Source organism: Sus scrofa, chromosome 4 (genome assembly GCF_000003025.6).
Source record: "Sus scrofa isolate TJ Tabasco breed Duroc chromosome 4, Sscrofa11.1, whole genome shotgun sequence".
In the NCBI taxonomy this organism is placed as follows: Eukaryota; Metazoa; Chordata; class Mammalia; order Artiodactyla; family Suidae; genus Sus; species Sus scrofa.
The window spans coordinates 89296281-89321816 of NC_010446.5; the positions used below are offsets into that span (position 1 = coordinate 89296281).

Sequence of the window (25536 nt, forward strand, 5' to 3'; positions counted from 1 at the left end):
CACTGAAGGAAGCAGCTTTTATTGATGAATTACCACCCCAAACCAAAAATACTATGTACCCACTTTCAGTCACCACCTATCCCTCCAGGATCTTAAATTTTTCCACCTGGGAGAGGGATATTAGTTGCCCTTTGGTTTTTCAAGGCCCTAGTTTTTCCTCTTCCTGTGTAACCCAATTCAGAAATTCAGTAGCAATACTGTACTTTTTTTTCAGCAGTGTCTGCTGCAGCTTCTCAATAACAATTATAGGTGAAGGGGTATGGGGGGAAGCAGTTACATGAGTAAAAGAATGATGCACAGGAAAACAGGAATATAACCTATCAAAGGTCCCTCTGTACTGCCTCAGTGGCTCGGTACTTCATTGGTTGCATTTCTCTTTATGCTGTATCACTCCCTTCTGAATCAGATCAGGGATTTCCACTGCCAGCCATGGGCCCAGCTGCAATAAAAAAGATAGCTGTTAGATAACTACCAAACAAGCAATGCCTCTTATTCCCTCAGAAGCTACTTCCTAGAGATATTCTATGAGAACATGCCCAAAGGAAAACACTGTTTATTTGTTGCTTATTCTCAGTTACTTTTATACCGCTCAGGACCAAACCCCTTCCCTCACTGTATACCAAATACCAAATACTTCACACTTACCCCCAGAGCCATGAGATGAGCCAGTCCAAACTTAGGCACGTTCCTGGCCCACAAAGGCTTAAAGTGATCCGTTAGGCATATTTTGCCACCCCTATGAGAGGGACAAGATGAAGAAGGTATTGACATGCAAGTTGTACCATAAAGCACAGCAGACTCTTGGAAGCACAGGAAGACTACTGGTGATCAGAATTGAGAACATGGTCAGCTACGTGCTTTCCCCAGGCTTGGCAGATAGAGACCTGGAGCTCCTCTAGGCCAGAAGTCCCTGGGAAAATCCTGCCTCCCAGTGTCTTCCCCAAGGCCTTCTTAGACCTTTTTTGATCTCCTATTCAGTCCTACCTGTACATCTTTGCTGTTTTTCCATCTAGTTCAGGGACTGCAATTTCTGGAGCAGTAGTGGGGTATGTTATGGGAATCTGGAAGAATTATAAAGCTTTAGTAAAACAGAATCAGAATAGAAAGGAACTATTCTAATCAGGTATACATATTTCATGGTTGAGCTAACTCCTCAAGCAGCAGGAATACACCAGGATTCTGGACATGGAGTTGAGCTGCTATAACCTATGCTTGCTTCAAACCTCAGATTTTCCCTCCTATTTTAAAAGTTTTCTTTGGTCCCTCCAAGAAAGGTTAGCATGTTAACAATCACTTAATCCCTCCTGTTTTACCAACCTCCTTTATTCCCACTCCATCATACTCACGTCAAACTCGATGTCAAACTCATATTTGAGGAGGTCATGGATATACCAGCATTTTCCAAACCACCTGTAACAAAGAACAAACCTCCTCAGTCCAACTTCCCCATTTCTCTAACACTCAAATGACATCTTCCTGTCTTAGGTGACCAGACTGGGAGACTCGTGGGATGAGATTTGGGGAACTCTGAGGTTGTGAAAGTAGAGATTGAATGGAAAGGGGCAGGAAAGGCCTGGTGGTGGGCTTTGGGACACCAAAATGCTCAAGCTATGTGAGATCCCCACTCCCACACCTCCCAAAAGGGTCCGCCTACCGAGTCCCTTCCTTGTTGGACTCCAGTCGGAACCAATCATTGTCCGCGTTCTTGTTGTTCTCCACATACTAAAAGCAGAGAATGAGGTCTTTGATGGGGGAGTTAGAGCCAAGAGCAGGTTCCCTTCCCTCAAAAGAAAAGTGTGTGATTAATTCCTCTCAAGACGTTTACCCAATTTTTCTGACATAAACCTGAAGATAAAGCTATACTGGTTAGTAAAGGACTTTCCCAGAGCAGAGAATAGAATTCTTGGGTTCCATTAAATTTATGATAAACACTTTTTTTTTTTTGGTCTTTTTAGAGCCTCACCCGCAGCATATGGAAGTTCCCAGGCTAGGGGTTGAATTGGAGCTGCAGCTGCGGGCCTATACCAGAGTCACAGCAATGCCAGATCCTTAACTCACTGAGCAAGGACAGGGATTGAACCTGCAATCTCATGGTTTCTAGATGGATTGTTTCTGCTGCGCCACGACAGGAACTCCAAATTTATGATAAACACTCTATGATATTGCCCAGGTACTCTTCTCACTTCTTCTTTTTCTTCTTTTTTTTTTTTTTTTTTTGCTATTTAGGGCCATGGCATATGAAGTTCCCAGACTAGGTGTCTAATTGGCTGTGGCCTATGCCACAGCCACAGCAATGCCAGATCTGAGCCACATCTGTGACCTACACCACAGCTCACAGCAATGCCAGATCCTTAACCCACTGAGCGAGGCCAGGGATTGAACCCTCAACTTCATGGTTCCTAGTCAGATTGTTTCTGCTGTGCCATGAAGGGAACTCCTCTTTTCTCACTTCTAACAGTGTCTGCCCTCAGCCCACATGTCATTTTATGGTACCTTTATTCCCTGGAGGACCTCACATAATCCTGGTTTTGACCAGCGCACACATGCTGATGACTTCTAAATCTTTATCCTTAATCCAGACCTTTTCTCAGGGCTTCATACTTCATCATCTAACTGTATATTGAAATTTCTACTTTCATTTCACAAGTACCTCAAACTTGGCATCTCCCCCAGTTCTTCAGATTCATTTCTCCTGCATCCATCTCAGGTGGCAGTATTAGCAGCCAGTCACCCAAGCCAAAAACCTGGGAATCATCCTTGACCCTCCCTCTCCTTTACTCTATAAACCAATCCTTTATATTGTCCTGCTGATTTTACCTTTTTCTTTTTTTTTTTTTTTTTTTTGGTCTTTTTTTTTAGGGCCTCACCCAAGGCATATGGAGGTTCCCAGACTAGGAGTCTAATCAGAGCTGTCGCTGCTGGCCTACACCAGAGCCACTGCAACACGGGATCTGAGCCACATCTGCAACCTACACCACAGCCATGGCAATGCCAGATCCTTAACCTGCTGAGCAAGGCCGGAGATGAAACCCTCATCCTCATGGATGCTAGCTGGGTTCCTTAACCACTGAGCCATGACAGGAACTCCTGATTTTACCTTCTCAATATTCTTCAGTCTACCTCTCCTCTCTATCTTCACCTTAACTGCCAAGTTTAGATTTTTTTTTTTTTTTTGTCTTTTTGCCTTTTCTAGGGCCATTCCCACAGCATATGGAAGTTCCCAGGCTAGGGGGTCTAATCTGAGCTGTAGCTGCTGGTTTACGCCACAGCCACAGCAACAAGGGATCAGAGCCGTGTCTGCAACCTACACCACAGCTCACGGCAACGCTGGATCCTTAACCCACTGAGCAAGGCCAGGGATCAAACCTGCAACCTCATGGTTCCTAGTTGGATTCGTTAACCACTGAGCCACGATGGGAACTCCTAGATCATCTTTCTTTTGCCTGGATTAATGACAGCTGTCCTATCTTCAATCTTATCACAGTTGATTGTATTTTCCTCTGTATCGCCATTTTAATCCTCTGCTTAATATCCTTTAAAAGTATCCCAGTGCCTCCAAGATAAAATTCAAGTGCTTAAACCTATTTGTCAAGCCTCATCTACCACTCCCTACCATGTTTGATACTCTAGCAACTCTGAACTACTTGTGTTTCTTCATACATACCATGGTGTTTCTAGCTTCTATGCCTTTGCTCATGCCTTTGTTCCTTTTGCCTTGAATGTTCTTCTTTTACCTTCATGTTTTATTAGGCTAATTTATATTTACCCCTTAAGTCTCAGCTAAAGCAGTGCCTCTTCAACAAAGCCTTTCCTGATTAGGGACTAGGTATCTCACTTCCTGCTTCAAAATATCCTAGCAGGAGTTTGGTCTGGCACAGTAAGTTATTGATCCATTGTTGTCACTGCAGCGGCCTGAATTACTGCTGTAGCACAGGTTCGAACCCTGGCCTGGGAACTTCCACAGACCATGGGAGCAGAAACACAAACAAACAAAAAACACGAAAAACCCCACAGTCAAAATATCCTAGTGGTGTTCCCATCATGGCTCAGCAGTAATGAACCCCACTAAGATCCATGAGGACGATGGTTCGATCCCTGGCCCTGCTCAGTGGGTTAAGGATCCGCATTGCCATGAACTGTGGTGTAGGTTGCGCATGTGGCTTGGATTCTGCATTGCTGTGGCTGTGCCTGTGGCCAGCAGCTATAGCTCCCATTAGACCCCTAGCCTGGGAACTTCCATATGCCACAGGTGCAGCCCTAAAAGACAAAAAAAAAAAAAAAAAAAAAAAAAAATCCTAGCAATTTCTCAGACTCCTCCCTTTCTCCACATAATGTATTATAATGTGTTATAACAACATGTTTCTGTCTACCTCGGTAGGTTCCACTTTATTTGGCTTTGGATGCCCTTCCTAGGTAAGAGATGTACAATAAATGTCTTTTTAGTGAGTGAATACATGCAGCAGGAAAGCTGTCTAAAGGAAGTCAAACTTTCCTCTTCCACAGAAGGGAGGTTAGTTGGGAAGATAGCCCCTCCCTAACTGTGAGCTCAGCTCCTCAACTCCCTACAACTAATACCTACTTGAATTTTTAGTTCTAACGTGTATTTCTCCCTCAGGACAAGTGGGAGCAGAGAGACGCAAAACGGGATTTAGGGCTCCAGTAATGCCTTTTGACCACCTTTCCTACATCCAGGAGAACCACCTGGAGCCAGGAGGACACGTCATCTTCCAGGGCGGCTTATCCCTAAAATAACTGCTGCTTTCAGCCAGACAGCCTGGCCCCCACCCTGGGTCCTAACTTGAGTCTCTTCTGCTTTCTCCTCATCGCGCCTCCCCAAGTCACGCAGCCCCAAAGTCGCCCAATATCTATAAATTCGGAATTAAACTTTAAAACCGGAAGTGGCTTCCACACGGAGCCTATTTCTAGGGACCCCTGGTTACCCGTAACCCTTTTGCAATAGGCAGCAGAAGCACAACTGACCCGGATTAGAGACTGATATTCCTCCTTGAGTCTCTGCACCCACAGCTCCCGATCTCGAGGTCCGGCGTTGGTCTTCAGCACCGGGATCTCAGAGACCACACGCCGGGTGGCCTCGTCCGCCATCTTGAGCCAGGGCGCAAAAGAAACGGAAGTGACATTAACCTGTAGTTTACATTCCGGGCGACTCCATCTTTACTATGGGAAGATGGGGCGTTGGGCTGCCTTAAAACTGCTAATGTGATATTTATTTTCTAGTAACGAAGACAAATTTGTCACCTAGTTACCTGCTTGTGAGTGCAACAAGAAGCAAAGAACGGAAACGAGTTGTTCCGTCCTGAATATGGCACCTATTATTAAATCGCAGATTGCCAGAAAGGGTGACTTCTGCTCATGCTCAGAGACGTAATCTCAGAAAACCTTTCCGGACAATTCCCAAACTGGAAGAATGTTAGAATTTCAGGGGTTCTAGGCACTATTCCGTGTGCTGTCGTCCTAAAATGCGCGGTTTATATGTTTGGGCTTGGAATAAACAGTCTCAACTTCCACGGAGTCCGACTGAGGTAGCAGGGGACTAATGCAGTCAGACATTAGGAGGGTATTATTAAACTCCTGAGAATTATTGGAAACCACAGAGAATCAGTCCTGGCCCTGAAGAGTTAACACAATCGAATTAGAGATTTGTCTTTTTTTTTTTAAAGGCTGCACCCGTGCCATGTGGAGGTTCCTAGGCTAGGCGTTGAATCGAAGCTGTGGCTGCCGGCCTAAGCTACAGCCATAGCAGCGATGGATCCCAGCAGTGTCTGCAACCTACACCACAGCTCACAGCAACGCCAGATCCTTAACCCACTGAGCGATGCCAGGGGTCGAATGCTCATCCTCATGCATCCTAGTCAGGTTCCTTAACTGCCGAGCCACGAAGGGAACTCCCTGGCCTGAGAACTGCATGCTGTGGGTGTGGCAGAAAAAAAAAATAAGATTACTGATTCTTAGTAAAATTATAGAACAGTTATTAAATAGAGTATTTTATGGGAGTTCCCTGGTGACTCAAGGGGTCAAAAATATGGCATTATCACCTCTGTGGCTCTGGTTACTGCTGTGGTGTGGATTTGATCCCTAGCTCAGGAACTTCCACATGCCATGGGTGAGGCCAAAACCCTCCAAAACCAGAATTGCTGATGTTAGAAACTGTCATTGTAAAGTTTATAAACTGCTTTTTAAAAAAGAAAAAATAAAAGAGTATTTTACAAATGAAAAAGCAGTGATCCCCATATACCTACAGTGGTTCACCAAGATGTGATTCAGTCTCTCAAGGCTCTACCTTGCCTCTGGGCCTTTAGCAGGTATCCTCTCAGTCTAGGATATTCCTCCCTTTCTCTGGAAGAAGGGTAGCTCCTTCAGGTCTTTTGGGTCTCAGCTTCCTTATCACCTCCTCAAAGAGAGGCTTTCATTCATTTTTCTGTCACAGAATTGTCCTTTTCCTTCATAACTCCTATTTCAATTTAAAATGATGTATTCATGCAGAGTTCCCATCGTGGCACAGTGGAATCCAACTAGGAACCGTGAGGTTTCAGGTTCCATCCCTGGCCCCGCTCAGAGGGTTAAGGATCTGGTGCTACCATGAGCTATGGTGTAGGTCACAGACGCGGCTCAGATCTGGTGTTGCTGTGGCTGTGGCATAGGCTGGCGGCTACAGCCCCAATTAGACCTGAGAACCTCCATATACTGAGGGTGTGGCCCTAAGAAGACAAAAAGACAAAAAAAAAAAAAAAAAAAAGATGTTTTTGTGGAGTTCCCGTTGTGGCTCAGTGGTAACAAACCCGACTAGTAACCATGAGGATGCAAGTTTGATCCTTGGCCTTGCTCAGTGGGTTAAGGATCTGGTGTTGCTATGACCTGTGGTGTAGGTTGCAAACACACTGGGATCTGGCATTGCTGTGGCTGTGGCATAGGCCGGCAGTGGTAGCTCTGATTCAACCCCTAGACTGGGAACTTCCATCTGCTGCAGTTGTGGCCCCTAAAAAAAAAAAAAAAAAGACATACTTGCTATTTTCTTTCCTTAGTGTGTCTCTACCTAGGTAAACAGTGAACTACATGAAGACATGGACTATGTCTGTTTTGTTCACCTCTGTGTATCCTATCCTATATGCCTATCACAATACCTGACATTAATAAATGCTTAACATGTATTTATTAAATAAATGACAGAATGACTTTCCTTGCCAGTGTTACTAGATTAACATACTAGGAGAATATCAGAGATAGTATATCTTGTTTTCAGTAAAGCAAATTTCCTATTATACAATTATAGATGTATTAAATTCATTTGAGTAATAAATAAATTTTAAAAAAACCAGCAAGTTTCCTGATATGTTCTTTGAAAAAAGATAGTGAATTGGCAGAGTTCCTGCTGTGGCACAGCGAGTTAAGGATCTGGCATTGTCTCTGTGGTGATGTGGATCTGATCCCCAGCCTGGTGCAGTGGGTTAAGGATCTGACATGGCCACAGCTGCTACTCAGGTTGCAGCTGCAACTCAGCTTCAATCCCTGGCCCAGGGAATTTCCATAGGCCAAAGGTGTGGCCAAAAAAAAAAAAAAAAAAAAAAAAAAGAGTGAGCAAGAGATAGTAAATTGGCTAGAATACAGAACATCTTTATTTGATTGAACAACCAACTAAAGAGAATTAGTTCTCTAATTAGCTGGGGGGTAGTGGGTAAGACAGGGCTTTTTTGGTTATGGTCTGCCTGTAGGATAACCAACTTGAAAAAAGTCATCCCCATGGGGGCAGCAGAGAGCATTAACAAAGAACCAACTGAATTCCTTAAAACCTAGTAAAAATTGCTAAATATATTTATCTGATACTTATACAATGAGCTAGGCCCTGTGTTGACACTTCACATATATTATTTAATGTGACCGTTTTAAAAAAAATGACCTAGGAGATGGATGTTATTTTATATTTGCCCCTTTTACACATGAGAAGAGTTCAGTGAAGTTAAAGAACTTGCCCAAAGTCATATTAGTGAAAGTGACAGCTGGCAAAGGAACAGGTTAAGGAGAATTTTGGACAGTAGATCATTAGGATTCAGTGACTAATTATAATCCTTACTCTGCTTTTCAGAAGCCAGGAGACACCAGAATTCTAGCTAAGGGCTTACAGCTAGGTTTGAAGTACAACTGAAATTAGGAGCTAGAATGATGCCTGGGTGAAAATAAGTAACTGGAGTAGCTTGGAGTTAATGGGAACCAGGAGCTAGAGAGGACTGTCAGGTCAGCAAGTCACTGTAGGATAAAGTTCAAAAGTAAAGCCCGGGCAGGGACACAGGGATAAGTGTGGGCCAGGAAGAGTCAAAAGAATACTTATAACAATGTGCTGCTAATGGGGTATAGAATTCTTTTTTTTTTTTATTTCATTTTTCAAAGTTTTATAGAAGTATAGTTGATTTGGGTATGAAATTCTTTAAGGGAATGCCTGGTATAAGTAAGATTTTGGAGTTCCTGCTGTGGTGTGGTAGGTTAATGATACGGTTTGTCAATGTGGCGTTACTGGTTTGATCCCCAGCCCAGTGCAGTGGGTTAAGGATTGGCATTGCCACAGCTGTCACAGATGTAGCTTGGATTTGATCCCTAGCCAGGAAACTTCCATATGCTGGGGTGTGCAGCTGAAAAAGGAAAAAAAAAAAAGACTTTATTTCTGGCAGAGCTGGGGAACAACTTGGTCTGGGACAAGCAGTCTTAATAGAGTATACAGATCAAGAAAGATAAGAGATCTACTATAACTTGAATTGCTAGTACCACTGACTTGGAAAAAAAATTGTTTAGTAGGAATGTAGTAGGTACTTGAAGAGCTGACATTTAGCTATGATGTGTTGATCCAGAGAGGGGAAAAAAAGGATGAATAAATGGGGGTTACAAAGAGGTTCTTCTAAGTATAGAAAAAAAGGCTTTTCTAATCACTGAAATTTACAGTGCACCAAGAATTAGGTGAAGGAGTATGTGAAAGGTAGCTGAAGGATATCAGTTCTCAAGTTTCTGGTTAAAGCAAGGAGAAGGTGAAAAATAACATCAAGCAAGAGATGAAGTTTTTGCTTTAACAACAGAGATGATGTATATAGTTTAAGCTAAAGGGGAACAGATGTTTAAGCTACAACTAACAAAAAATCTTAAGTACTTGAAATATTTTTTCCCAGTGTTGGACATGAAAGTACCCTCCTCTACATATTTCCTTGATTTAGTGAGTATTTACTCCATTTCACCTCAGGAAATCTTTTTTTTTTTTAATTTTCTTTTTTAGGGCTGCATTTGCAGCATATGGAAGTTCCTGTCAGCCTACACAACCACAGCAACACCAGATCTGAGCTGCATCTGTGACCTATGCCAAAACTTGCAGCAGCACCGGATCCTTAACCTGCTGAGCTAGGCCAGGGGTGGAACCCACATCCTCATTGGACCCGATGAGCCACAACGTTAACTCCCACTCAGCATTCTTTATTGGCATTATGATCTCTTCGGCACCTATTATACCTCAAGGCTTCATGCTGTAGAGTGAATTTCCAGGGCCCCCAAACAGAAAACACTCCTGCAAATGCAGTCATGAATGGACTAACTTAGGAACAGCTAGCCAGGTAATTGTCCCAAAGTCTGAAATTTGTAGTGTTTAGTTAAGGTTTGGACACAAGGAAAAGGATTAAGACTTATAGAGAAAGAGGGATTACTTTGAAGGTTTAATGAAGAAAAATCCCAGCCCTTCACCCTTCCTTTAACAGCTTTCCATTCTGAGCAAAGAGGACAATCTGTCTTTTTTCCCTAGGCTGCAATGAGCAGATAGGACATCATACTATCCATTGGAGAAGGCAGTCCTCAACATGGACTTTCCTCTTTAATCCTTTAGATGGGGTTAAGTTTGGAAGAGAGATGGAAAGGAATCACTACCATGACACCAAGATTGCTAGGTGTCGAACCACTTCTGGATATGGGTAAGGAGAGACCATGATTCTATTTTAAGCAGTGCCTGGAACTTCTACTGTAGCACAGTGGGTAAGGATCCGGTATTGTCACAGCAGCAGCTCAGGTCAGTGCTGTGGCATGGGTTTGATCCCTGGCCCAAGGAACTTCCACATGCCATGGCCTTGGCTTAAAAAAAAGTAGTGCCTATGCCTGCCTCTTTGTGGGCTTATGTGGGTGGAGAACAACCCCTTTCCATACATCACAGCTAGCTACTGTCTTGATGACACTTCCTCAAAGGAAACTTAGAGAAATCTGTGAAGCAAATGAAGATATAGGGAGGTTTTTAAAAAGGAATTGAAGTTCCAGAATGGGGAAGGATGGTGGGGGGGGGGTAGACATTTTTGGCTTTTTCTTTCTTTCTTTCTTTTTTTGGTTATTCCCATGACATGTGTAAGTTCCACAGAAACTGAACCTGAGCCACAGCAGTGACAATGTTTTGTTTTGTTTTTTCTTTTTTGGTTGTCCCATGGCATATGGAGTTCCTGGCCCAGGGATCAGATCTGAGCTGCAGTTCTAGCTGCAGCAACACCAGTTCCTTAACATACTGTGCTGGGCCGGGAATTGAATCTGTGTCCTGGTCCTCCAGAGATTCCGCAGAACCTGTTTTACCACAGTGGGGACTCCAACAACGTATTTTTGGCTTTTTCATTTTCTGGCTGCATTTGAGGCATATGGAAGTTCCCGACCCAGGAACTGAATCTGAGCCATGACCTATGCTGCAGCTGTGGCAATGTAGGATAGTTAGCCCACTGTGCTGGGGATCAAACCTGCATCTCAGCAATGACCAGAACCACAGCAGAGATGATGCCAGATTTTTTTTTTTTTTTTTTTTTTGGCTTTTTAGGGGCCCAACCTCAGCGTATGGAGGATCCCAGGCTAGGAGTCCAATATGAGCTGTAGCCGCCGGCCTACACCATAGCCACAGCAACAGAGGGTCAGAGCCACATCTGTGACCTACACCACAGCTCACAGCAATGCAGGATCCTTAACCCACGAGCGAGGCCAGGGATTGAACCCAAGTCCTCATGGATGCTCGTCGGGTTTGCTAACCACTGACCCAGGCATGATGAGAACTCCAAAACAAGTTTTTCTTGATGGCAGCTTAAGGGCCATAACAATGAATGGGAAAGATAGCATTCTTGAGTGTGGAAACTAAGTGGTGCCAAAACTGGCTGGTGTTGACTGCAAGACCCACTGAAAGTCGGGGACTGGTAGTCATGACATGTAAGGATGGAATGGCACGGGGGGCTGAATTCCATATGATACCTGTGGGATGGTTCAAGACCTGGATTTGACCTTTATGCCAAGTTTCCAGGAAACCTGGGTCTGGAGCTTTTAACCTTTCCTTAGCTGCCTCTCTGGAGACATCTGACAGTTTTAATAATGTCTATCCTCTTGAAATACTCTCTTCCCTTTGACTCCATGACAATTATCATCCAGGTGTTTGGGGTTTTTTTCATTGTTGTTGTTTTGCTTGTTTTTTGTTTTTAATGGCTGCACCTGTGGCATACGGAAGTTCCCAGGCTAGGGGTTGAACTGGAGCTGCAGCTGCACGGCTACATCACAGCCATAGCAACACAGGATCTTCGACCTGCACTGGAACTTTGCAGCAATGCCAGATCCTTAACCCACTGAGTGAAGCTAGGGATTGAACCCACTTCCTCATGGACACTATGTCTGATTCTTAGCTCAATGAGCCACAACGGGAACACCACATTGTTTTTCTTTCCTCTATTTTTTGGCTGCCCCATGGCATATGGAGTTCCTGGGCCAGGGATCAGATCCAAGCCACAGTTGCAACTTATGCCACAGAGTATCCCTTAACCCGCTGTGCCAGGCCGAGGATCAAACCTGCATCGTGGTGCTGCAGACACCCTGCTAATCCCATTGCACCACAGTGGGAACTCCTTAGTGGTTTTTTTTTGTTTGTTTTTGTTTTTTGTCTTTTTGCCATTTCTTGGTCCGCTCCCGCGGCATATGGAGGTTCCCAGGCTAAGGGTCGAATCAGAGCTGCAGCCCCCCGCCTACACCAAAGCCACAGCAATGCAGGAGCCAAGCCTTGTCTGTAACCTACATCACAGCTCATGGCAATGCTGGATCCTTAATCCACTGAGCGAGGCCAGGGATCAAATCCGCAACCTCATGGTTCCTCATTGGATTTGTTAACCACTGAGCCACGACAGGAACTCCTCCTTAGTGTTTTTTTCCTCCTCAATGGCTGTTCCTTTTCAAGGATTCCCAATGGCTCTTCTACTTGTGACTTAAATGTTAGAATTCACCAAGGCACTCTTAGCCCTCTGTTCTCTGGGAACTTATCCAAATCTACAGCTTCAACTACCACTGAAATGGTCATTATTCAGAATTTCTGGCCCATATATAACTGGAGTTTTAAAAAAGTTTTCGTTTTCCTTTTACTAAAGTATAGTTGATTTACAATGTTGTGCCAATTTCTGCTGTACAGCAAAGTGACTCAGTCATACTTTCTCTTTTTTTTTTTTTGTCTTTTTGCCTTTTCTAGGGCTGCCTCCCTTGGCATATGGAGGTTCCCAAGCTAGGGATCTAATTGGAGCTGTAGCTGCTGGCCTACACCAGGGCCACAGCAACATGGGATCCGAGCCGCATCTGCGACCTACACCACAGCTCACAGCAATGCCAGATCCTTAACCCCCTGAGCAAGGCCAGGGATTGAACCCACAACCTCATGGTTCCTAATCGGATTCGTTAATCACTGAGCCACAACAGGAACTCCACTTTCTCCTTTTTTTATATTATTTTCCATCATGGTCTATCCCAGGAGATTGGATATAGCTCCATGTGCTATACACCAGGGCCTTGTTCTCTATCAAAAAGTAGTTTTCTGGGAGTTTCCGTTGTGGCTCGGTGGGTTATGAACCGTACTAGTATTCATGAGGACGTGGGTCTGATCCCCGGCCTCGATCAGAGGGTTAAGGATCTGGCATTGCCGTGAGCTGTGGTGTAGGTCACAGATTCGCCTCAGATCTGGCGCGACTGTGGCTGTGGCTGGTAGCGCTGATTCAACTTCTAGGCTGGGAACTTCCATAAGCCAAAGGTGCAGCCCTAAAAAGGAGAGAAAAAAAAAGGTAGTATTCTATAAAAGTAATAAATGTACACACACACAATGGTAACCACGTGAGGTAACTGATGTGTTAGCTTATTGTAACAGTTATTTTGTGATACATATGTATATCAAAACACATTGTACACCTTAAGCTCACACAATGTTATATGTCAATTACATCTCAATAAAGCTGGAAAAAAATAACTTATGTACCCAGTAAAACAAATTCAAACAGTAAAGATGGATTTAAAATAAAAAGTATGTTTCATCCCTCCCAGGCCCACTCTTCAAGATTAATTTTTTAATGTTTGTGAAAATATGCCATTTGCATTCTTCTATACTTGCCTTTTTCCACTTAATTTTCTCCTGTTTTAGATTTGTATATTCCATTTAGACATCTCCATCTGGCTATCCCACAGGTAACTAAAACTCCCTTTCTTTGGAATTCCCTCTCATGCTATATCCTACTGCTAGCCTCTTTTTACAGTCAACACCTGGAAAAATGTGTTATACATTGTGCCTTTCCAATTACTCAGTTTACCTCAATCTTGTTTTTACCCCACCGCATCTCTGAAACAGCTTTCTCCAAAATTACTAAGTGACTTAGTTGTTGCAAAATCCAATGGACACATTTTAGTCCACATCTTACCTGATCTGTTATGTTTAACACTGACCAGTTTCCTTGATACTTTGCTCCTGGTTTCTTCTTTCTCTTCTATTTGTTCCTTCTCAGTCTTTTCGGCTCCTTTCCCTTATCTCATCTCTTAAATGCAGCTATTCTTCTTTCTAGGCCATCTTATCCACTTCCATGACTTCAACAACCTTCTATATTCACATGCTGGGGCGCACCCCCCACTCCCCACGTTCCTTTTGGGTTCCCACCCACATTATCTAGTGTTCCATTGTCCAATGGATTTCCCACAGGCACCTAAAACTCATGACCCCCCCCAAATTCTATTTCAAATGGCATCATTATTCTCCAGTTATTAAAATCAGAACCCTGGGAAATATCTTGGATTCCTCCCTCAGCTTCGCACCCATTTCCGATAAACTTTTTTCCCATCTACACGCCCCCTTGCTAGGACAGACCACTATAGTCTCTTAGTTGGATAAAATCTTTCCAATTATTCTTGCTCCAATTTCATCCCCTCTTATCCATTCTCCCCGTTGCAAGCAATGATCTTTCCCAAACGCAAATATATTTGTTCACACCTCTGCTAAGATTCTTCGAAATCTATCTATTTCCCATAGGATAAAATAAACTAATTGACAAGACCTCGAATAAAGTGGCCCCTCCCAACCTCACAGTCTATTACCTCTCTTTTGACCGTGTCAGGCTGCTGGCAGCTCCAGAAGGTACCTGGCACCCCACCCTCAATTCAACAGTCAGCACTGAGCTCAGGCAGCACTTCCTTCTGAGTGCTCAGAAGGCAAAGGCTCAAAAAGTGAAATCCGAGAAGGCATTTGAGCAGCGCTTTCGGTTCCGGACTCAAGTTTACGGAACGTCCGGGTTACCAGGAAGCTCAGAGCAAAGGTCAAATCCAGATCATGGGAACCTTCCCCCAAGTTCGCAGGGCAATCCGACCCCCGTAATATTCCGCCCTTTTGCGTCATGGCTGCCAGTCGCAGTCTTTCAGTTGGTCTTGAAGTCGACACCAGCCAGCTCTGGCCCCACCAACGTTCCCACACTCAAGAATGCAACCCTCTCTCACGCGTTACTACGGCCCCCGAAGCTGCCTCGAAGAAAAACTTGCGTTGCCAGGTTGCCCCAAAGCAAGATGGCTGCCAATCTCTATTCTCCGCTACCAAAGTGAAGCTGTCCACTCCCCGTTTAATGCCGCTGCCAGGCTGCCCTCACCTAGCATGGCTACTTCGGCTCATGCCTCGCTATGGTCTCGAAGCCGTCACTAACCGGCCAGGTTCCGGGAGGCGCTGTTCAGGATGCAGCCACCCCCGCCCGCCTCTCCCCTCCCCCACGCCCGCGGGCGGCGGCGGCGGCGGCTGGAGCCCGGATGCGGCGCCGTGAGACAGGCCCGGGAGAGCGGCGCGGATGGATCCAACATGGCGGCGCCGAGCCTGAGCCGAGAGTGAGGCGGCGGGGCGGCCGGGGTGGGGAGGGGGAGTCGAGCGGGACGGGGCGGGGCCGGGCGGGGCCGCAAAGGGCTTGGGGAAGGAAAGTGGAGGGGGAGGCGGTAGCGACGTCCAGCCTGAGAACCTCAGGAGAGGGAGGTGACGGGACGCTGCAAGGTGGGGGAGGGGAGCGGCCGAGGGGGGCGTGCGGGGGAGGTGGCAACTGTGGGAGAGGGCAGGGTCGAGGCGGAGGAGTTGGGCAGGGGAGGGGCGTAAACAAGGGCCGAGACTGGGCCAGGCTAGGGGTATTAGGGAGGCCAAGGTGGGGAGTAGGGCAGGGATCCCGCCGAGCTGAGGGGGTGGGAGTGGGAGGGAGAGGCTGAGGGTGTGAAGGGGAAGGGGGCTTGTGGCATGTGGTTGGAAAAAGGACTGGACTCTTGCGAGGGGCGTTGTGGAGAGCTAGGAAAAGGTGAGGATTGGATTTAAGACGTCTGGGGGGAGGTTCTGAAAGTGTTAAATTGGAGGTGGGAGGGGGAAGGGCCTAGGGGAGAATTTGGGTGGAAGAGGAGAGAACGGAGGTTAGGGCAGTGGAGAGTGTGTCGGTGTGACGAGGGAATGGAGAAAGTGAGAGACTAGGAAAGTTTAGGAGGAAGGGGACTAGGATGGGAGATGGGATAGTGGAGCTGCACGGGCGATAGAGGTTCAGGGTTTCCCTTTCCCTTGTGGAAAGAAGAGAGCAGAGTTAAGCAGCATCAGTTGAAGCCAATTCTAATTGCCAGGCCTTTGGCTTTTTACTAGAGTGGGAAGGGCAGAAGGGAATGGTCATGTGAGTTTGGAGATTTGGGGTTGGATGAGGGTTCAACTGGATTTGCTTTCCAAAAGCTCCCTAGCTTACTGCTCCCTTGTTTTTCCTGGTTACAAAAAGAAGGGAAAATGGGGAGGCTGGTACCATTTGAGCGTGGAAGGAGTAAAGGATTTTTCTAGTTTTAATAAGCAATGCCAGAATAGGGAAACAGCCACACTATGTTGGAGGTCTCTATGCTAAAGTAGAGGTTCTGCAAGTCTGAGAAGGGAACAGAAAACACAGGACTGCATTTAGACAGCCATGCTAATTAAATGAGTGCTATAGTTTACAGACCCTTCTTTTGCTGTTTAAGTTCTAGGAGGGAGGGTCGGTATCCATATATAAAAAATATTCCCTCAAGAAATGTAAATGTTTGAGTGGATGCCATCCCAGTGGATATTTTGTTTTCACTGTGTGCTAGGTAAAGGGAAGAGTGAAGTTAGAATTTGGAGGATAATTCCGGACTCATAAAGGAAGTGATGGAAACAAAGTGCCTCCTTTAGCTGTAATCACTTTCCTCCTTGTTCTTCCTAAAGATGAGAGTCAGTGTTAATAGGTGGGCCTCATAAGGAATTGAGGAGTCAGGCGATGTATCAGAGGATAATTTGTTTTCCCACAAGTTGTTGAAATTGGGACCTTTCTTGCTCCAAGCCACTGAGGTTGGAAATTCTCCAGAGTTGGTATTGTTTTGTGAATTGGGTAGTAGAAGGTTGGGGAAGCCTGGGGACTTTGTTGGGAGTGAGTTCTCTCATTAAGCTTGAAGTGGATCATTTCAATCAAATGGCTTTAGGCTTGTCTTTCAGTTTTTGCAACTGAGGTTTACTCTTTGGGCCTTTGAGTTTCAAAATAAAGCTTGAAAATTGACTCTTGCTCCCCCCCCCATTTGTTTTGTTTTGCTGCTGGCTTTGAACCTTGTGCTAGGAAGAGACCTGGGAAATTAAGTTTCTTGCAGAGGTAAGTCTGGAAGTTTTATTGTTTCAAAAATGGAAGGGAATGGAAATGGCATTTTGGGAATTGAGCCTAGAAATGGGGTCGATACCAGGGAAAATGGGTTTTCACCCACCCAGCCGAGTGCATGAGATCTGTTGCAGTCATTGTCCCTTTGGGTAACTGGAGATTTATAGTAAGGAAAGGAGAGCAGAAATTATGTGTTTTGGAGCAAGCCTCCAGCTTTGTTTTATTATTATCTAGTTGTCTTGGTCAGCTCTCAGAGAAACATTTTTAAACATATGGAACATTGTACTCTAGTACAATGTCTACTAAATGTTGCCCTTGGAGGGTTGCTAAGGCATCTGCCATGGGAAGGCTTTTCCTCTGGCTTATTTTTTTTTTTTTCTACTTGTTCTGGAATCTTCATTTTGAAAAAATACTGTATAATTATGACCTTTAGGTATGTGGTTACATTTTCTTGGTCCTACTAGCCAGAAAGCTTTTTATGTAGTCTTGGCCATCTTTAAGGTTTTCCATGTCCTTTACATTTCGGGTTTTAAGACATCACTCTTTTTTAGTTCTTCCACATGACTTTCCTGCTCTAAGGGCTCCTGAGAGAGTCACATACCTCTAGTTCTGTTGGGATGAAACTAGACTAGACTATTCTCCCTTTTTTTGGGCTGCATCCACAGCATGCAGAAGTTCCTGGGCCAGGGATCAAACCCGTGCCACAACAGTGATCCCAGCCACTGCAGTGACAGTGCTGGATCCTTAACCCACTGTGCCACAAGAGAACTCCTAGGCTGTTATTTTCATTTCAAGACAGCACTCTTTTTAATTTCTTCCATGACTTCTAAAGGCTTCTGAGAGAATCAAGTTCCCAAAAAATAAAGACCTTATCCCTGGTTGGGATGACTAGAGTTTGCTTTGAAGTAGAAACTTAATAGATAACGATTAATCAACAGAAAGCTGAGTGTATTTGGTTTAAGGGGAAGCTGGCCATGTTCTTTTAGTGCAGAGTTGGATAGATTCTTGGAACCCCTGTCTGGATTGCTGAGTGAGTGAACTCATCATCCTAGATGATAATTAAGTGGGGAGGGCTGCCTATTAGCCTGCATGCCAGCCTCTTGACATTTCTCCTAAGGACAAACATGGCCTTGGGAAACAACTACTTCTACATTTTGCCTCATTGCATAAGCAGTTAAAGTCTGATCAGCAGCCTAACAAGGAAGGGTCTGCTATTGGTCTGGTTTTGGGACTTTAAAGGTGACCGCAAGGGTTAAGTGCAGGATCCTTTCTGTCTGTCTTGCAGAGGATGGCATTTCTCAAATCTTCATAGAAATCTAGACTGAACTAGGTCAAATCAGACCTCCTGGGATGGGACAGAAGGGAATGTAGCCCTATCACCTGCTGTTCACCTAAATGGCAACAGCAGGTGATAGAGAAGCCAAGTGTGGGATGGTTTAACTTAGTTAAGTTAAATGAGTCTTTGTCTGGCTTTTCTTCAGAAATATTGTTTGATTGGTTTGGGGTGGAGGGACCACATGACTTCTCCAGATATAGGGTGGAAAATGAAATGTTTCTTCTTTTGCCCCTTCATTGTGCTCCATCTAGACTAGGATTTCTTACCCTTAGCATTATTGACATTTTGGGCCAGCTAATTCTTTGTTGTGGGAGGCTGTCTTGTGTATCATAGGATATTTAGCAGCATTGGTTGCATTTACTCACTGCCCACCAGTGGCACCCTCCCTTACCACCCCTTCCCTCCCTCCCCCCCCCAAGGCATGACAGTCTAAAACGACTCGAGATATTGCTAAATGCCCCCTGGAGGGAAAAATCATCACTTGCTGAGAACCACTGACCTAGAAGCTCTGATAATTCTGTCACTTTGATCCAGCCTAGGATCTACAACTTAAAGGTGGCTGTTTTTACCTCAAGTCTTGGGAGTTAACCCTTAGGTTTGAGGCCTATTACGGAATTGCATCCATTGGTACATAATTAGGACTATAGTACTTTCCTATATTCTGCTTCATTTTCCAGTGACCAGGTATATGGGGACAGTATTTCCTAAATTCATGGGGTTTTTAGTCAGGACACTTTAAATTAGGGTGCTCTGGAGCAACCTGTTCTGATTGGCTGAACGTGAAACCTGCCCATCTGTTTTTTTTTTTTTTTGGGATCCTCATAATGAACAGCTGGCCAAGGGGAACAGGTGGGATAGGGAACATGGAGAAGTTGGAGGGGCTCTAAGAGGGCTCAGTTTTCTCATGTTGCTGCTATGAGCAAGAGGTTATTTTCCCTCAGTCCCTTCTATTTGTACCCAATGACTATAGCAGATGAAACGAGAGAACAGAGAAGGAAAACCAGTCAATAGTTGAATAGCTGTTTTCCCAGTTGTGTCCCATGCTTTGGGTGGGGTATCTGGGCTCTCATAACCAGATATGGGCTATATTTCCTGTGCACATATCTGAAACCATGTTGTGGGGCTAGGTGATTCTAGGATGACCTCCCATACAGTTTTCTTAAAAGTATGAGTCTCTCTGTGCCTCCGTTTAGGATTAAAAGAGAGGACCAAATCCTACTTGCTCTTCAGTTTTCTGAGTCCCCAACAGCATCATTTTATTCTTAAACTAGCCTCAATTTCTTGGAGTAGAAAATTGACAGAACTGCGTGGCACATAAACAAGGAGAGCTGAGTAGGGTGCTTTGTGTATGGATAGTTTCACAGTAGACATACTACCTAGAGTGGCTAGTTAGAGTGTATGAATGGTGCCTGAGTCGCTTGTACTTTTAATGGGTCCTCTCACTCTTTTATATATATATATATATATATATATATATATATATTTTTTTTTTTTTTTTTTTTTTTTTTTTTTTTTTTTTGTCAACACCAATCTTGTTTGTTTGTTTTGTTTTGTCTTTTGTCCTTTTAGGGCCACACCTGCGGCATATGGAGGTTCCCAGGCTAGGGGTCTAATCGCAGGTGTAGCTGGTGGCCTACGCCAGAGCTACAGCAACGCCAGATCTGAGCCACGTCTGCGACCTACACCACAGCTCATGGCAATGCCAGATCCTTAACCCACTGAGCAAGGCCAGGGATCCAACCTGCAACCTCTGGTTCCTAGTCAGATTCGTTTCCACTGCGCCACGACGGGAACTCCCTTATGTGTTTTTTTTTAACTGGTATTGCTTGTGGTGATCTCATGGAGATTCAGTTCAGTTCAACAACAGGTTGCTCCTACTACATGCCAGCCTCCATCCAGTGCTAGGCACTAGAGATATAAAGATGAATATGAACTAATCTCTTTACATGAGCCACTTAAAATCTAATAGGATAATACACAAATAATTTTAGTACGCTTTTTAAATGTTTTAAGGGAAATACAGACAGTGTTCCATAGGCGTACAGAAGACGACTTATCCCAGCATGGGGGTGTAGAGAATGAATTTGAAGATGGCATCTGAGCTGATTCTTAAAGGATGAGTAGGAGTTAGCCATCTGAAAAAGGGTGGTGATGGGGGATGTGGAAGAGAAGGGAGAGGGGCATTAAGGCAGAGGGAATAGTCTGAAGAAAGTTGCAGAGAAATGAACTGCATGATGTATGTGAACTACAAACAAACCGATAATGTTAGAGAATAAAAAGTTATGAGGTGGGCAAAGCAGGCAAGACCTGTTCTTGGAAGGCTGGTGTGTTGTGTAAGGAGTTTGGAGTGTTCTCATAGGTAAGGAGGGAACTCTAGGTAGGTCTTAAGCTGAAAAATGGTGTAGTCATTTCGAGGCCAGGGATTGAACCTGTGCCTCAGCAGTAGCCAGAGCCATGTCAGTGTAAATGCTGGATTCTTAACCTGCTGAGCCACCAGTGAACTCCACTTATGCATTTTAGGTAGTTAATTCAGCTGGATGTGGGGGATGGATTTAAGCAGGTTCAGATTGGTGGTAGGGAGAACCCTTAAAGAGTAATCCATGTAAGAAGGAGTTCCCGTCATGGCACAGAGGAAGCAAATCCGACTAGGAACCATGAGGTTGCAGGTTTGATCCCTAGCCTCGCTCAGTGGGTTAAGGATCTGGCATTGCCATGAACTGTGGTGTAGGTTATAGATGAGGCTTGGATCTGATGTGGCTGTGGTGTAGGTCGGCAGCAACAACTCCAATTAGACCCCTAGCCTGGGAACCTCCATATGCCATGACTGTGGCCCTAAAAAGCAAAAAAAAAAAAGTAATCCTGGTGAGAGATTATTGGGACTTGAACCAGGCTGGTGGTAGTAGAAGTGGAAAGGTGAGGTAGATTTAAGAAATATGTAGGAGTAGCATCAACAGGAATTTTAATTGGGAGTTCCCATTGTGGCTCAGTGGGTTAAGAACCTGACAGAGTATCTGTGAGGATGTTGGTTCAATCCCTGGTCTCGCTCAGTGGGTTAAGGATCTAGTGTTGCCACAAGCTGTGGCATAGGCCACAGGTGTGATTCGGATCCAGCGTTGCTGTGGCTGTGCTGTAGGCCAGCTGCTGCAGCTCCAATTCAGCCCCTACCCCAGGAGCTTTCATGTGGCTCAGGTGTGGCCGTAAAAAGAAAAAAAAAAAAAAAAAGCCCAGGAATTTATAATTGATTGGTGATTGAAGCTTGTGGTCAGAAGGTGGAGCAGTATTGGGAGGTACTCTCTGGTGGGGCAGTAAATATGGAGTGGCTGGAGTGGAGGTGAAGGTTGTTGGACTTCAGGATTGGTTATTGGCTGGGTCACTGACATTGCTTAAGGTGATGGGGGAAATTTGTGACTCAAATGCCAAAATAATATAATAAATATAAGATTATGATTGATCATTGACAGGGGATTGGTAAATGACAATCATGAGGAAAGGTTAGAAGATGGCATATCCAAATGGTGTGTGAATATCAGGGGAGTAGAGATGGCATAGGAGAATTACAAGAATGTTCAACATAGGAGCTTAGTAATGTTTGTTGATTTAAATCCATGAGCTTTGGTGGATATTTGATGAACTTTCTGAGCAGTTATTTCTCTGGACTTGATTGTAGGAACAATGAGGGTACGTTTTTGGCGGGATGAATCTGGGCTGCAGAGGCCAAAGGATGCTTATCTCATTGAAATTGCCTAATCATTTAGAGGAGGTTTGGAGTGGTTTCACATGCATTTTCTCGTAGGATTCTTAACAATTCTGAGTAGTTTCTTTCAATCCCTGTTTTGCAGATGGAGGCAATGAGACTTTTGAGCTGACTTGCCTAAGGTTACACAGTTACACAGTTTGTTAGTTGAAGGCAGAATTGAAGCTTGTTCTAACCCCAAAGATTTTCAGTTTTCCTGCTTTCAGTCCCCAAGTTCATCTGATGGAGCTTCTATATTAGAATTAAGAGTGAATTCTTGGGGAGTTCCTGTTGTGGCGCAGTGGTTAACGAATCCAACTAGGAACCATGAGGTTGCGGGTTCGGTCCCTGCCCTTGCTCAGTGGGTTGATGATCCGGCGTTGCTGTGAGCTGTGGTGTAGGTTGCAGACGCAGCTCAGATCCCGCGTTGCTGTGGCTCTGGCATAGGCCAGTGGCTACAGCTCCAATTCGACCCCTAGCCCGGGAACCTCCATATGCCGCGGGAACGGCCCAAGAAATAGCTAAAAAGACAGAAAAAAAAAGGGGGGGGTGAATTCTCTACTTTCCAATTTCGCCTATATTTAAGAGATGGGGAGTTCTCTTTGTGGTTCAGTGGGTTAAGGACCTTATGTTGTCTCTGTGAGGGTGCAGGTTTGATCCCTGGCCTACTCATTAGGTTAAGGATCTGGCATTGCCGCAAGTTGCAGCATAGGTGGCAGATGCGACTGGGATCTGGCATTGCTGTGGCTGTGATGTAGGCCGGCAACTGCAGCTCCGATTTGACCCCTAGCTTGGGAACTTCCTTACACCATGGGTACGGCCACAAAGAAGAGAAAAAATAAAATTAGAAGAGATGGCTTGGAGTTTCCCTTGTGGCTCAGAGGTAACAAATCCAACTAGTATCCATGAGGATAGGGATTTGATCCCTGGCCTCACTCAGTGGGTTAAGGATCTGGTGTTGCTGTGAGCTGTGGTGTAGGTCACAGATGTGGCTTGGATTCCACGTTGTTGTGGCTGTGGTGTAGGCTGGCAGCTGCAGCTTTGTCAGCCCCTAGCCTGGGAACCTCCATATGCCATGGATGAGGCCCCAAAAAGACAAAAAAAAAAAAAAAAAAAAAAAAAAAAAAGGAGAGAAATGGCTTTGATTGGGTGCTGTCAGGGAGCACATAGGGACCAAAAGCAGTATTTTGGAGGCCAGAGGAACAATCAGGGTAACATTTAAAAGCAACTTCTGCTGAATACGGAGCACTAAGATTGCAATGAGGGAGTTCCCGTCGTGGCGCAGTGGTTAACGAATCCGACTAGGAACCATGAGGTTGCGGGTTCGGTCCCTGCCCTTGCTCAGTGGGTTGACGATCCGGCGTTGCTGTGAGCTGTGGTGTAGGTTGCAGAGGCAGCTCGGATCCCGCGTTGCTGTGGCTCTGGCGTAGGCCAGTGGCTACAGCTCCGATTAGACCCCTAGCCTGGGAACCTCCATGTGCCTCGGGAGCAGCCCAAGAAATAGCAAAAAAGACCAAAAAAAAAAAAAAAAAAATAAGATTGCAATGAAAAGTCTCACTTAGTGGAAGTGACTCTTTCTCTAGTAGGATCTGGACTTAGGGCAGCATCTGTTGGATATGTTGAGTTCTAGGCTTTATTTTTTATTCATTTTTTTGTCTTTTTGCCTTTTCTAGGGTCGCTCCTACGGCATATGGAGGTTCCCAGGCTAGGGGTCTAATCAGAGCTGTAGCTGCCAGCCTACGCCAGAACCATAGCAATGCCAGATCCGAGCCGTGTCTGTGACCTACACCACAGCTCACAGCAATGCCGGATGCTTAACCCACTGAGCAAGGCCAGGGATTCAACCTGCAACCTCATGGTTCCTAGTAGGATTCATTAGCCACTGAGCCACGAAGGGAACTCCTAGGCTTTATTTTTTAATAAACACTTTGTAAAAGTTAATAAACACTAAAGCATTACATTGTGCCAGGCATGGGTTAGGCTCTGGGAACAACAGGAATGGATAAGACTAGTTCCCGATATTAAATGGCTCACAGGTTCTCTCCTTGTCCTTACAGTATAGTGGGGATTGTGGCTGCTGAGCAGGGATTCTGGAAAGCTTTGTGCACCTGAGCCCCCAGCATGGCGGGCCTAAAGCGGCGGGCAAGCCAGGTGTGGCCAGAAGAGCACGGTGAGCAGGAGCATGGGCTGTACAGCCTGCACCGCATGTTTGACATCGTGGGCACCCATCTGACACACAGAGATGTGCGAGTTCTTTCCTTCCTCTTTGTTGATGTCATTGATGACCACGAACGTGGCCTCATCCGAAATGGACGTGACTTCTTATTGGCGCTGGAGCGCCAGGGCCGCTGTGATGAGAGTAACTTTCGCCAGGTGCTGCAGCTGCTGCGCATCATCACTCGCCATGACCTGCTGCCCTACGTCACCCTCAAGAGGAGACGGGCTGGTGAGGGTGCACTGGGGGCTGGGGACACTCGAATCAGGGAAGAGTTGTGGGAGGCCAGGAGTGAACAGCATAGTCCAAGCAGGAGGAGGTACTGACCCTGGGGATTACCAAGGAGAATAAGTTATGAGGCCCACTGGAGAGTTGGACTAGGAGAAAGGAAGGGTGTATCTTTTTCTGAGTGAGCCTCTCTCTCCCTACAGTGTGCCCTGATCTCGTAGACAAGTATCTGGAGGAGACATCAGTTCGCTATGTGACACCCAGAACCCTCAGTGATCCAGAACCGAGGCCTCCCCACCCCCCTAAAACAGGTGAGCAGATAGTAATTCCCCCTAATTTCCATCATCAACAAGGAAGACACTGGACCCATCATTTTTTCAGCTTTGCCAGCCTAAGTGAAAGGACACTGTCCCCTCCCCCCACATCTGGCCCCATAAAAATCAGATGGGGGTGTTAATGCTTCACTAGTCCTTTACTTATTCCCACATATCCACCTTTCAGGTAATATTATTGATACTCCTTTAAGTGCTAAGTCGAAACGATTCTTTCTTCATTCCAAGTGAAGTGTTTGAATTTCTGCTTTTACCCTACTGAGTCTTCTCCCTTTTTACCCTCTGGTCAGTGCCTCCCCACTATCCTGTGGTGTGCTGCCCCACTTCGGGCCCTCAGATGTGTAGCAAGCGGCCAGCTCGAGGGAGAGCCACACTTGGGAGCCAGCGAAAACGCCGGAAGTCAGTGACACCAGATCCCAAGGAAAAGCAGACATGTGGTAAGGAAGTTCAAGGATTCCAGAGGTGGAGTGAACTTGAGGGGAAATACAGAGAACTGCCAGGATGCTGGGCAGTGTTTATGCTATTCAGTGCAAGGCTTGCTTTGCTTGCAGTTGCAAAGTAAGGTTGAGTGGTATAGTCTCTGGGAGGAGAATTCCTCTATCTTTGTGGCAGAGTATATTTCAATTTTTTCTGGGTAATACTAGATGAAAGGGATGCCATTATGACATCCTTATTGTAGGATGACCCAAATCATGATAGGGTATTAAAGTGAACTTCTGTGTTTGTTAATTAGGAAAATATCTTCTAGAATCAGGTGC

General features: G+C 45.3%; 2 protein-coding genes across 8 annotated transcripts in view; one reads left to right on the forward strand and one right to left on the reverse strand.

Annotated features, from left to right (window-relative positions):
• Positions 1-15051, reverse strand: UFC1 (ubiquitin-fold modifier conjugating enzyme 1). Of its 3 annotated transcripts, none has more exons than XM_003125654.4 (7): positions 14380-14998; positions 4981-5103; positions 1655-1722; positions 1347-1410; positions 985-1061; positions 646-736; positions 1-439 (listed from the first exon to the last, which is right to left on the reverse strand). In XM_003125654.4, exons 2-7 carry the CDS (start codon positions 5101-5103, stop codon positions 359-361), a joined length of 504 nt encoding a protein of 167 aa, XP_003125702.1. In that variant the 5' UTR covers positions 14380-14998; the 3' UTR covers positions 1-358. The 3 variants fall into 3 exon arrangements, with proteins under 3 accessions (XP_003125702.1, XP_020945194.1, XP_003125703.1); XM_003125655.4 differs by having other exon boundaries at positions 4-439; positions 14922-15051; XM_021089535.1 differs by lacking the exon at positions 14380-14998 and having other exon boundaries at positions 4981-5105.
• The window catches only part of DEDD (death effector domain containing), a 12385-nt gene continuing 1876 nt past the window's right edge, over positions 15028-25536 (forward strand). The window contains exons 1-5 of one of the 5 annotated variants that reach the window (XM_003355092.4): positions 15028-15150; positions 16899-16931; positions 24061-24449; positions 24650-24757; positions 25069-25215. In XM_003355092.4, the coding sequence (XP_003355140.1) occupies positions 24125-24449; positions 24650-24757; positions 25069-25215 (580 nt within the window). In that variant the 5' untranslated portion in view covers positions 15028-15150; positions 16899-16931; positions 24061-24124. Of the gene's footprint in view, positions 15151-15217; positions 15311-15539; positions 15603-16898; positions 16932-24060; positions 24450-24649; positions 24758-25068; positions 25216-25536 lie in introns of those variants that run through there. The other 4 variants (XM_013996836.2, XM_013996837.2, XM_001927364.6 and 1 more) reach the window with 4 other exon arrangements.